At 45.1% G+C, this 12,221-nt stretch overlaps 1 protein-coding gene across 6 annotated transcripts in view; it reads right to left on the bottom strand.

Moving 5' to 3' along the window:
- Positions 1-12,216, bottom strand: part of CABIN1 (calcineurin binding protein 1) — a 75,165-nt gene extending 62,949 nt beyond the window's left edge. For 5 of the 6 annotated variants that reach the window (XM_058158825.1, XM_058158828.1, XM_058158829.1 and 2 more), the window contains exons 1-11: positions 12,081-12,216; positions 11,886-11,978; positions 8,229-8,342; positions 6,648-6,782; positions 6,200-6,380; positions 5,383-5,512; positions 3,987-4,136; positions 3,253-3,530; positions 2,159-2,327; positions 1,872-2,005; positions 1,470-1,687 (exon numbers count right to left, since the gene is read on the bottom strand). In XM_058158825.1, coding sequence (XP_058014808.1) covers positions 1,470-1,687; positions 1,872-2,005; positions 2,159-2,327; positions 3,253-3,530; positions 3,987-4,136; positions 5,383-5,512; positions 6,200-6,380; positions 6,648-6,782; positions 8,229-8,342; positions 11,886-11,978; positions 12,081-12,083 — 1,605 coding nt within the window. In that variant the 5' untranslated portion in view covers positions 12,084-12,216. Of the gene's footprint in view, positions 1-1,469; positions 1,688-1,871; positions 2,006-2,158; positions 2,328-3,252; positions 3,531-3,986; positions 4,137-5,382; positions 5,513-6,199; positions 6,381-6,647; positions 6,783-8,228; positions 8,343-11,497; positions 11,681-11,885; positions 11,979-12,080 lie in introns of those variants that run through there. The other variant, XM_058158831.1, reaches the window with a different exon arrangement.
- Between the last annotated feature and the right edge of the window lie 5 nt (positions 12,217-12,221).

The raw sequence follows: 12,221 nt of genomic DNA, 5'->3' as shown, positions 1-12,221 counted from the left end.
GCAAATCGGAACCCTGAGAGTAGATCCTTCTCAACGGTCTTCTTTATTGAGTACATCATATTGGCACAGCTTCAAAGAAAACCAACTCTAAATCTTTCCCGTGGTTTTAGTATAATTAAACTAGGAGACATCCCATCCCCAAGTGTCACATTGGCCAATTGGGTTAATTTGCGGTCTCTTCAGGCACTCCTTCCCCGACCTTATCAGTTGCCAGCAGAGATGACCTTGGTACTCAAGAGAAAACTCTCTGTTGTGTCTAGTAAGGCATTCCAACCTCCTTCCCCCAATCCCCCTCTGTGTGGCAACTGAGGAACAGAAAAATGGCTGCTGCCAGGTTCAGTTCGAAGTTGACACTGGCCTTTCCAGTAACAGAAAGGCACTTCATCACTTAGAAGGTAGAAGGGGCTCAGGTTGCTCCTCACTAAACAGGAAAAGAGCATCCAGTGGAGCTTCTAAGCCAGTTTTTCAGTTCAGGAGTTCAGTCTGGCCATCTGCAGAGGCTACTAAAACTTATTTGTTAATTAAGATATGTGATTCTCTGAGCTGGTGAGACCAATTCCCATGTTCTCTCTAGCAGAGAGCACACCATCCAATGGAACGGTGTTTAGAACAAACAATTTTGGACTTGGGTCCGATTCTATGAGGCTTCTCCAATAAAGCTGGATGTGAAACTGACTGCAGAACTGTCCTTCTCAAAGGAAATGAATGGAACTCAAGAGTCCAGGTTCTTTCTGGTGGCTGAAAGCCTGAAGAGGCAGAGCTTTCTTGGCTCTGGAACCTCATAAAAACCACATGACTTTTCTGATCTCTCCTACTTCTTCTGTACACACAACACTGTGTAGATAAATTGTGTGCCTCATTTATGCTGTGCTGCACTTGCTGCATGGTGCCCGCTGAGCACCTGTTCCCTCTCCTTTGCTATAGGGGCTCTGACAGGCAAAAGGGAGCCCACTGCAGAGCCTTCTAAACCCTTGGTTACCCTTTCAAGGTAGAAACACAGGTAATCCCTCAGTTATGACAGTTCACTTAGTGACCATTCCAAGTTATGACCTAGCCCGCCCCCCAAGTACTTATAACCCAGTCCCGAAGTTACAAATGTTGCAGTCTCTCTGTTTGCAAAGCCTTTTGCCGTGGGTCTCGTGCAGGCCTAAAATAGTGAACAGAGGCCTAAAGTACACACAAGATCAGTAGTGTGAGATCTCTCTTGGTCTTGTACTACAGTGGTTTAGGCCACAGTTCTCTGAGAACCGAGGCCTGTACCAGATCTGGCTGAAGAGCGCTTGCAAGCCAACAAGACTTTGGGGCACCGTTGCCCCAAAGACTTTGGGGCTTCTGCATTGCTTGAAGCCTCCCACCAGCTTGCAAACACCTTTCCCAGTGTTCCAGTCTTGGTATGAAGAGCGTTTTCAAGCCAATGGGAAGCTTGAAGCAATATAATTTCGCTGTCCCAAAATCTTGGTGATCCTTACCCTGATGTGTTGATTGTGACAGTCCCTTAATAGTGGGTTGGGTAGGCTGCTGCTGTGCTTTCTCCAGTTGTTGTAGATATTCAGGACAACCTTGGGCAAGCCTGGTGGCCACTTGACCAGGAACTTCTGGCTGATGACTTTCAGGTATCTCATCATCAGTTCAAGGATGCCTCCGTTGTTCAAATTAGCCAAGAGGAACTTATGAACATCCTGCTTCTCTGAGAAAAAAAAATTGCCACCTTGTGGTTGTGAGTCCATCACAAGCTGATTTACACGGAATGAATGGATGGATCAACAGATTAAGTGAATGTTTAAGAAAAACAAACAGTACAATAAAAGTGGAGGTAAATCTTTACAGGGACGCCAGCTACAGAAAAAGACAAACCAGAAAAAAAATCCTACCAGATTCCATGGAGACTGTCAGGTCAAGGGACATCCTATGGGAGCCCAGGGGCTGGGAGTTCTCTTCCTTTGCTGTGCTTTGGATCTCATAGTGGTTGAATGGACCTTCTTCTTCTGGATCCAGCTTCCTCAGGCTGAAAGCACACCAGAAAAGCACTGAAGCAGCAGACCGGAGAACCTGACCATGGGGCAAAGGTAGCCAGGCGATCTGACCCTCTCAACACCCTTCCACCTCCTCCCGGCTTTTTCCCTAGAACCAGCACATGTTTAGGAATGGGGACGCGCACCGAGAAGGAAGGAATTTTACTAGCAGCTCCTGGAAATCGACTTTTTCTTCTTTTTTGCACTTGGTATTCCTGACTCGAGCTGATCGCCTTTTCGCTGTTTCGCCACTCTCTTCTGTGATTTTCTTCCTTTTCAACCCTTTCTTCGATTTGTCACCCCCAGAAGTGTCACCTGAGATGAGCCAAAAGTTTTGGATTAACAAGCGGTCTCTATCAAGTTATTTTCCCTGACTTTTTTTATTGACAAAATCAATGTTTCTGTGTGGTCAAGTGGGCCTCTTGTCCTCAAATTCAAGGCTGATCAGAGGCGGCCACGCAGAGACCTTTTTGCTTCCTCTCCAGCTCCAAAATCTCAAGCAGAGGAGAAGGCAGCACCTGGAGCCACAAAGGGCAAGCTGAACTACTTGCTTAAGGCAGGAACCCAAACAAAACATTCCTGACAAACGGCTCTCTAGCCTCCGTCTGATTGGGCTCTGCAAACATGGCTCCAAGGTTCACTATTGCTGTCCTGGGTTCTTGGGAAAAACTCGATGCACATGAAAGACAACACCAGGTAAAGAGCTGGCAGCTGGGATTTTGCACACACACGCTTACTATATTTTTGTGTATATAATAATTCCCTCCAAGATTTTAAAAAAATTACCTGAAGAAAACATAAGATGAAGTGCGGCTGGCATGACTTGCTAATAAACCCACTTTCTTGTAATTAACATGCTATTTTCAAGAGCTTAGAGAATTTTTTTTGATCTAGTATAGAATCTTACAGCCTGTCCATTAATCAGCTTGTCTGTGACAGTCTGGTTTATTTGCAAGCTCTTTCTGCTACTACAACTATATAAACTATAGCAATATAAATTTGTTATGAATTGTTGGGGGTTTTGTATTAAATAAAGTAAAATAAAATAATAAAGTAAAATAAAAGTAAAGTAAAAGTAAAAATAAAAATAAAATAACCCCCACTGTACTTGGAAGTGGGAGTCACGACTGAGTGACCAACTCTTTTCTTCTACAGCTGATTCAGTGACGGACTGAAGGACTGTTCAACAAGAGAAAAGACTTCCCATTCATGTGATGCCTCTTGCAAAGATCTTCCTCACCTGTAGAGTTTACCGATTCCAGTATAGTTAAACTGGGGAAGTTGGGAGTCAGTGGTGTATATGTGAGGAGTGGTTCAGTCAAAGGCACTAGTGGGTTGGAACTGACAGGGCTGGGGTGAAGAACATTGACGAGGGCTAAATTTGCCTGGCTCTCCAGGTGCTGGTCCAGATCTTGGTATTCCAAGAGGTCAATTCGCTTGCCCAAGCTTGGACGAGGCGGCTCACAAGTTGTGAGATGCAAGTAAGTGGCCATCAGACTCTCTCCTAGAGATTTCCACCTGCATGGAAAACAGGGAAACAAAAACATACTGTATGTGTCCCAGGATAATGCTGCAGGATCCAATCTGGGTCGGTCAGCACCACAAATCATGAAGTTACTTCAATACTGTCAACGCACCTTCTTCACATTCAAAAGTGAACTATATGAACAAATAAAGGGGACACCCATGAGACCCCCAATATCAGGACTCATTGCAGAAACAGTCCTGAATGAACTAGAATGCTGTGGATTTCAGGACTACAGACCTAAATTCTGGTGGCGCTGTGTGTATGTGCCATGGTGGGAGACATGATCTTCACGAGAGGAGGCTCCAGAGAAAAAGGGCATGGCTCGCCCACAAAGTATTAATATGCAAGAACTGGTTGGGGAAGTCTTAGGCGGAAATGGTATTCAACCTGGCTTTTTATCAAAATGGTGTAACTTTGTAATAAGCTGACACTGAACAGAAACATACGTGAACAGATAGATGGGCTGGGCAAGCTTGAGATCTGGCTCAGTCTTCCGTGCCATCAAAGCCTGCCTTTTCCTGCGCAGTTCCAGGGCTTCCTCCAGGATTATGTGTGTTTCTGATGCACTCACGGGCACATCACACACTGGCAGGTCACTGAAAAAGAATCAGATTTCAGCAAGTAAATTATTTAGTTTTGCTGTTGTTTGAGCATCAGCCAATCCCACTGGTGCCTGTCTAGGAGGATCAGTTTAGGCAACAGTTGACAGGTGCAAATCAGCACGGTAGTCACAATCTGACACTGGAACTGAACAGTGGCCAAAAATTAGTTACTTGCATCACTGCCCATCTTTTGCCCTTGTGCTGGTGTGTGGCCAGCCCATCACTGCTGCTACACTTCACAAAATGTTCAGTGTTGGGTGCTCCAACACTGGCGGTTTTTAAGAAGAGACTGGACAGCCACTTGTCTGGAATGGTATATAAGGTGTCCTGGTTGAGCAAGGTTTGGACTAGAAAACCTCCAAGGTCCCTTCCGACTCTGTGATTTGGTTATTCTACAAACATTTATCCTGATCCTCTCCACCACCCCTGTAGTCTAGCAGGAAAAAGGATTTAAATACACCCTGTTTACATTCATAACTACATGTCTTTGGTGTGAGAACGGAGGTCACAGCACAAGTTGTGGGTTGGAAGTTTGCATTTGTTTTGCTGCCTACTTAGCCAATGATGTCCTTTCCCCATAAATTAGCCTTTTGAAAACATCTCTTAACAATCCACGTCCACTGCTTTGGCTAACAGAAAGGAAGAAAAAAGTCAACCTTCCACTGCACAAGATCTTCAGGGAGAAGAGAATTTTTTCCTTTCCAGCTGAAATTTGTAGAAGACCCAAGCAAAACCCAGCAGACGTTCAATTTACTGGGCCATAGATGATGTCTGGATGATTTTAATTGTATTATATTAATGGAATCATTATCTTGAAATAAAATACAGCATGAAACATATGAATGAATTTGATGGGATGCATGTGAATGAATTAGGGATGCATAATTAAATATAAAGTTATTGGTTTCTGAATCAATAAAAGTTCCTTTATTTACCTACCAAATATTTTCCCTAATATCAAATATCTGAAGTACCACTAGGCTTTTTTTACCTGGTACATGATTTATTTGCAAATTCACACCCAATCTATTTCTGAATTCAGACAGGATAAATATTGCAATCTTGAGCACAAATTTAATCCTTTATAGAGCAGAACACATCAATCTGCAAGGTTATAGAAAGGTTATTATAAACACTCCCTCAACCCGGCGAGCCACTCTGTTTGTTTGCCAATCTCACAATGGTCAGTTGTGACAACTTCCAGAGTAACACCAAATGTGAAAACAAGAAAGTCATTTACCCTTTCAGAAACATCCTTAAGGAGTCCTTTCTGAGGCACGGCTGTTCCTCAAAGATCTTCTCCTTAATAATAAGTCCTTTGCTGTAACAGTTATCTCTTTCCAGCGCTTTGCAAATAAAATATAAGCACGCTGAGGATATCAATAAAGAAAGAAGACATCTGTTAATGCATTCCAGACTCCTTTGTGCTAGCTCTTTACAGAAGTTACAAAATAAATTTAGCCATATTGTTGAGATCCATGCATGGTAACCATCCTGATCCTTGATTTACAACCACAATTGAGATCAGAACTTGCATTACTAAGCAATACTTTCATTAAGAGAGCCATGCCTAATTTTACAAGCTTTTTTCCTGTAATTATTAAGTAAATCCAGCTTCCCTCCTTGACTTTGCTTATTGGAAACCCCAATAAGCAAATAGCAATCACATGATCCTGGGACATGGCAGGGACACTGTGACAGTTTGAAGTCACGTTTTTAATAGTTGCAAATTTGAACAAGATGTTTATCATGGTTGTCTAGATTCCCCTGAAATTGAGGAATAAATAAAGAAATAACACAATCATCTTCTGCATGAGCATCATTAGAAAGGGAGAGAAACTTTGCCATCAATCTGTCCTTTTCTAACTGTGGAATTAAGTTATAAAGAAGCTTAAAAACAAAACACCATAGACATATATTAAGCATGTTTCATAACTTGGAGGCATGCATAGCTGCTATGAACTGCTTCTAATCAATCCTCTTACTTGCAGTTTCCAAGATTGCTTGTCTCCAACACTACAAGAAATTCTAAATTAAGAAAAGCAGGAAGGACTTACTCGTGTAGTCGCTGAGGGTGTAGAGGACGGTGATGAGGTTATCTAAACAAGGCCAATGATCTGGATTACATGCAAGCCCTTCTTCAAAAGCATGCCGTGCCAGAGGCAGACGAGTAAGCCGGAGGGCCACGTGGCCAATTTTATACCATAGGTTGACATCTGTGGAGTCAAGCAGCACAGCCTGGGAAACACAAAAGAGATTCTTCAGGTAAACTGGACCGTCAGAGGCTAGAGGCTGCCCACTGATTGCACCCCCTCCCATCCCAAGGCTCTAGGGCACTGAGCAGACGGCAGCCCAGGATTGCAGGCAGCCAACAGTTCATGGCAAAGGATTCATTTTGGTAGGATTATTTCAGCTGCCCTTTTGTAGAGAGAGGGGAGCTAAAATTAACAGTGGAAATAAGTGTTTCAGGCACAGTTCGGTGCACTGATCCACTCAACGGCTCACCTCCAGATAGAATTCCATAGCTGTCTCAATGTCGTCTCGCTGGGCAGCCAGCTGGGCCAAGTTCTTGTAAGTTGAATACTTCAACATCAAGCCCGGATGCTTCAACCCCTCCCTCTCATCTCCAGATGCAACTGCCTGAAAATCAGAAGGAAGTGGAGGAAAATGTTTTGTCTGTAATGATGATTTAAAAGATCACCAAATGACCTTTCATGGTTCCTTCCTGAATTCAAGATATAAAACAAGCCCTGCTATCCATTGCGGCCATGACTAAAGCCAGGAGAACTCGCCTTTCAAAGCCCCAAAGCGGATCTGAGGTTCTAGGAGGAACTTGCCATAGAAACATCTCATCCACACACCCACCAGCTTCTAAAAGGCAAGAAACCTCCCTTCTTGTTCAGACGTTGGGGAAAAGACCAGGAAGAGAATGTATGGCCGAATATTGGAAAGAAATGGCATGTGGGGTTGGAGATTGTTTGACTGCTCACCGGCCCCGCTCTCCTGCTGATGGAGCTCCCTATGAATCGATCCCTATGGAACAGGGATCCTCAGGGAGAGGCAGCAGCTCAGCGTGTTGCTGATTGTGCCTTCTGAGTGCCCCTTTCTGCTCATGGAACCAGCGAAGACCATAAGTGCCCCTCTCTCACTCAGTCTCTCTCTTGTGTTAAAGAAAATCAATAGATTGGCCTAGAGAAAAATACTCTAAAAAGCAACTGTCTCTGATCTTCTCATATAGGGAATCCCTGAAGTAGTTTTAGCCTGAAGATACATCCGAGACCATGCCCCCACTCCTGCTGCATAAGCGTTCATACAAGTGAAGCCTCAGAAATGGGGGGGGGGCCTCCAGGAGTAAAGAGCTGCCCTTGCAGCTGAGGAACTCTGCAGAGCTCCTTCCAGAACCGTTCGGGCAGTGAGGCTGCAGGGGAGAGACATTCCCAGATGCCCCCAGGTCCTCGCAGGAATGGGCTATGCTGGGGAAGGACATCACCAGGCCACTTCATCTCTCATCCTCCACCTGCTTCTTTCTGGCTGGGACTATCAACGGCCACCCCGTCACCTGGAAAGCCAATGTCTTTAATAGTGGTTCTGATGTATAGATCAGTTCCCAACTATCCCTTCTGCAAACATCACTGCTAACTAGCTTCTGAAAAGGGTCCCTAATAAAGCTTCCTGTTTTTCCTACATTATCAATGGTTATAAAGAGATTCTTCAGATTGCAACCCACTAAGGCAGGGCCCCCCCAACTCACGGGCTAAGGCCCACTACCGGGCCACAGCCTGTTGGGAACCAGGCCCAAGAGCGGCAGGCGAGCACATGCGCGCAGCTCCACTTTCACAAACAGCGGGCACTTGCAGCTCCATTTGTGCGAGCAGTGGCTGGGTGCGCCCCCACTTGCACAAATGGAGTAGTGTGTGCGCCTGCCACTCACACAGAAGCATCCCCTCTTCCCCCCACTGGGCCAAGTCAGAAAGGTTTGGGACCGCTGCACTAAGAGATCTTCAGTGGCAGCAGAGCCAAAGATGCCACCTCCCAATTAGACCAAGAAGCTCCCCCACCACATCAAGCAGTCCCTTCTTCACTGACTTCGCGCAACAGACGAGTCTCCAGCAGTTGGTGGTAGGCCTTGGCCGATTCTTCAAAGAGGTCATGTTTCTGAAGGTCCAACGCTTGGTGATAGAGGGCAAAGGCTTCTGCTTCCTACAGAGCCAGAGACACAGTGCGCTTGATTAAACACCCAACTCCGAAAAAAGAACAAGCCTCCTACAACTCTGAAATCTTAAGAAGACATTAATTTAAGCAGCTTTACAAGATGCACACATGCTCAGAACAAACACACACTTCTGCGAGTCTTGGCAATAGGGCTGTTTTGAGTGGAACTCTTTCAAGGCTTCACTCTAGTTCAGAGAAGGTGCCTGGGAGGCTCAGTTGCTTCTTTCAACTGCTGGGCATCTTCTGAATTTTCTTGCAGACCTCCCCCATATTTAGCAAGACAGCAACACAAAACCCCCCCCCAAATCATACCAGATCGAGGAATGGTATGCTGTGGTTCAGCGAGGCATTTAACAAAATAGGCCACAACCTATTTCTTGGTAAATTAGAAAAATGTGGGATAGACAACATCATCATCAGATGGATTTGTAAGTGGCTGACAAAAGAGTACTCAGCAAGTAGTTCTTAATGGTACTAACTACATCTACATGGAGGGAAGCAAGCAGTGGGATACCAGAAGGTTCCGTCTTAGGCCCAGTACTCTTCAATATGTTCATAAATGACTTAGATGGGGGAATAGAAGGGGAGCTCATCAAATTTGCAGATGACACTAAGCTGGCAGGAACAGCCAACACTCCAAAATACAAGCTCAGGATCCAAAAAGATCTTGACAGACTTGAACGATGGGTCCTATCCAACAAAATGAAATTTAATGTGGAGAAAAGCAAGGTTTTACACATGGGCATAAAAACCAAAGGTACAAGTACAGATTAGGCAAAACCTGGCTCAAAAACAGTAACTATGAGAGGGACCTTGGAGTCTTAGTGGATGATCATTTAAACATAAGTCAGAAGTGTGTGGCAGCAGCCAAAAAAGTTAATACAGTGGTTTGTATAAACAGAGGCATAGAATTAAAATCACGGGAAGTATTAATACTGCTTTACAAACCCTGAATAAGACCACACCTGGAACACTGCATCCAAGTTTGGTTACCACATTACAAAAAAGATATTGAGACTTCGGTAAAAGTGCAAAAAAGAGCAACTAAGATGATTAAAGGCCTGGAGACTAAACATATGAAGAACAGTTGCAGGATTTGGGCTTGGCTAGTCTAGAGAAAAGAAGGACTGTGGGGGTGGGGGTGGGGACATGATAGCAGTATTCCGGTATTTGAGAGGCTGCTACAAAGAAAGGGGATCAATTTATTTTCCAAAGCACCAGAGGGCAGGAGGAAAAACAATGGATGGAAACTAATCAAGGAGAGAAACAACCTGGAATTAAGGAGAAACTTTCTAACATTGAGAAAAATTAACCAGTCGGACAACTTGCTTTCAGGAGTTGTAGGTGCTTCATCACAGGTGGTTTTTAAGAAGAGACTGGACAGTCACTTGTCTGAAATGGTATAGGATCCCTTGCTCGAGCAGGGAGCTGGACTAGAAGACCTTCAAGGTCCCTTCCAGCTTTATTCTGATTCTGAGCTCTTTTTCCCAATACAGAACAATGGTCTGCTTCATTTGTTCCAAGTTGGATAAATCCATACAGTAAATTCCAAATCTGGGGTACAGTTCAAAAGTATATTTGTATATCTAAACCAAAATATCTTAGTATCACCATATGAACAATCTTATAGAGCAGCGGCCCCCAACATTTTGGGCTCCAGGGACTGGTTCCATTGGGAGAGGTTTTTCTGTGGACCGGAGGGGTGTGGTTTCACGCACTACCTGCATCCCATGTGTGCACCAATGGGGCTTTGCTCATTTGTGCAGTCCAGTTTCTGGGGCACTGCAAACCAGTGCTGATCCGTGGCCTGGGGGCTTGGGGACCTATCATAGACAGTAAACCAGAATACAGACATGCTTAAAAGTTTGCAGAGATCCTTTTGAATTGTCATTTTTTCTTCTTATATATGACCTACACATGGTCTGTTCTCCACACATTTTAAACCAAGAGAATCCAATTAAATAAATGAGACAAAACCATTTTACTTATTCATTTACTGAGTAAAATATATTTTGGCTTACTTGTTTAATGGGTTCTCTTTATGTAATTTTAGGATCCCATTTTAAGTTATATTTATGCAGAAAAATTCAAAAATGTTCACAAACTTTCAAGCACTACTGTACAGGTATAAGAAATCAGGAATCAGGACAGAGTTTGAAAGTATTACAAATTTATTTTATGCTACCTATACACAAGAATCCAAACTACTAATGGACAAGGCAATTTGATGCCAGATAAAAGTCTGGCCAGACCCAGATCTACAGGGGCGTAGACTCCAAATTGATGATGAGTTTGACACCTCCCTCCCCCTCCTCCCCAGGCTCAACCTGATAATCTCCTACAGCCCTGGTTTTACAACTGTCCTTGCAACAGACCCACCTGGGAGCTACTTACAGCTCAGATTTGTTAACTTCCTATTTTTGGCAAAACTGTGACCAGTGTTCACTTACCAACTGCAGTGGCCACTTTATAACTATCACATTCACTTAACAAATTGCTGCAAAATGGCTGGAAAATCTGGTCAGTCACATAGCCATCCTGTTTTGTAGCCGTCATGACTTATAATCATGATGGGCAGACTCCATTATGATCTTAAGTTGTGGATTATCAATCTTTACTAAAACAAATCAATACCATATGAATACATACTTTCCATTCATTTTACACTTTCAACATAACTAAATCAATCACAGGCTCTTTTAAAACCATCTTTAGAGAGTCCAGTGGATATTCTGGTGGCAAGGAGCAAGCAGACAACCACGTCTCTCATCCTATATATCGCATCTGTTCACCAGGCCAAGGCTATTTGGGCTAAACCAGCCATTCCCTCCCCTCTCAGACCCTGAGATATGCTCTCTACTGATTTTATTATTGATCTTCCACCAGGATCACTTTCTCAATAATGCATTTGTTTACCAAAGCGGCTCATTTTATTTGATATTATTTTTAGGAGACTACACAACTTTCTAGAGTTATGTGTTAGCTACAGTAAAACCTTTTAGGCTCTAATCTATTCTAAAACCTGTGATCTTGGACAGCCACGAGCCATGGTTTGGAAGAGATTCTTCCAGATCCCCCCCCCATCTAGCTTCTGATTACAGTAACATATAATCAGAGAACATAATCAATAACCAGAGCAATACCTGAGATCTATAAAAGCAGCTCCCGGCTGACCTCACTTGGGGGCACAGGGACAGTATCTACTCATAGGTAGCAATCATTTAAAAAACGATCAATGCAACGTAACTGCTGTTTATCAGGCTGACGGACCTCAGCAGAGGGTTTGGGCATTTAACCAGCACGGCTTCCTTGAGCCCTCAGAGCCGGAGAAGGGCCTTTATTGCCTGCGAGGAAGAATCCGCCCCCCAAGTGAAAGGGAAGAATTTCAGCGCCTCTCAGCTGGCTCTTCTCCGCCGGAGGCCCACAGGCTTCCACAGCTCTCAGAACCGGCGAGCCCGGCTGGCCGCCTCCGGGGACGGACGGAGGGCGGGGGAACCGCGCGAGCCACACAAGGCCCGTCGGGCGAGTCACCTGCGCCTCCTTGGTCTGCGACTTGTGGCTCTTGAGGGTCCCTTCGGGGTCGTCCTCCACGGCCGAGCTGGCGTTGAGCGCGGCGATCCGGATCTGCGGAGACAGCAACGCTCAGCCGCGGAGCCTCCCCGGGGGACACCCCCCCCTCCGCGCCCGCCCCCCCCTCCGCGCCGCCCCCCCCCGGGAGACACGGACCATCCTGGCCGAAGCCGGGATCCCAGCAGCCGGCGCGCCACCGGGCAGCAAGGCGGCCGTCTATTGGCTGCCCGCTACCCAACCGCCCTGCGGCACGCCCCTTCCGGTCTCGGCCGCTCTCGCAGCGTTCGGCTCCTCGGG

The sequence above is a fragment of the Ahaetulla prasina genome, chromosome 15 (assembly GCF_028640845.1).
Source record: "Ahaetulla prasina isolate Xishuangbanna chromosome 15, ASM2864084v1, whole genome shotgun sequence".
Classification (NCBI taxonomy): domain Eukaryota; kingdom Metazoa; phylum Chordata; class Lepidosauria; order Squamata; family Colubridae; genus Ahaetulla; species Ahaetulla prasina.
This window is presented reverse-complemented; position numbering and strand designations above follow the sequence as displayed.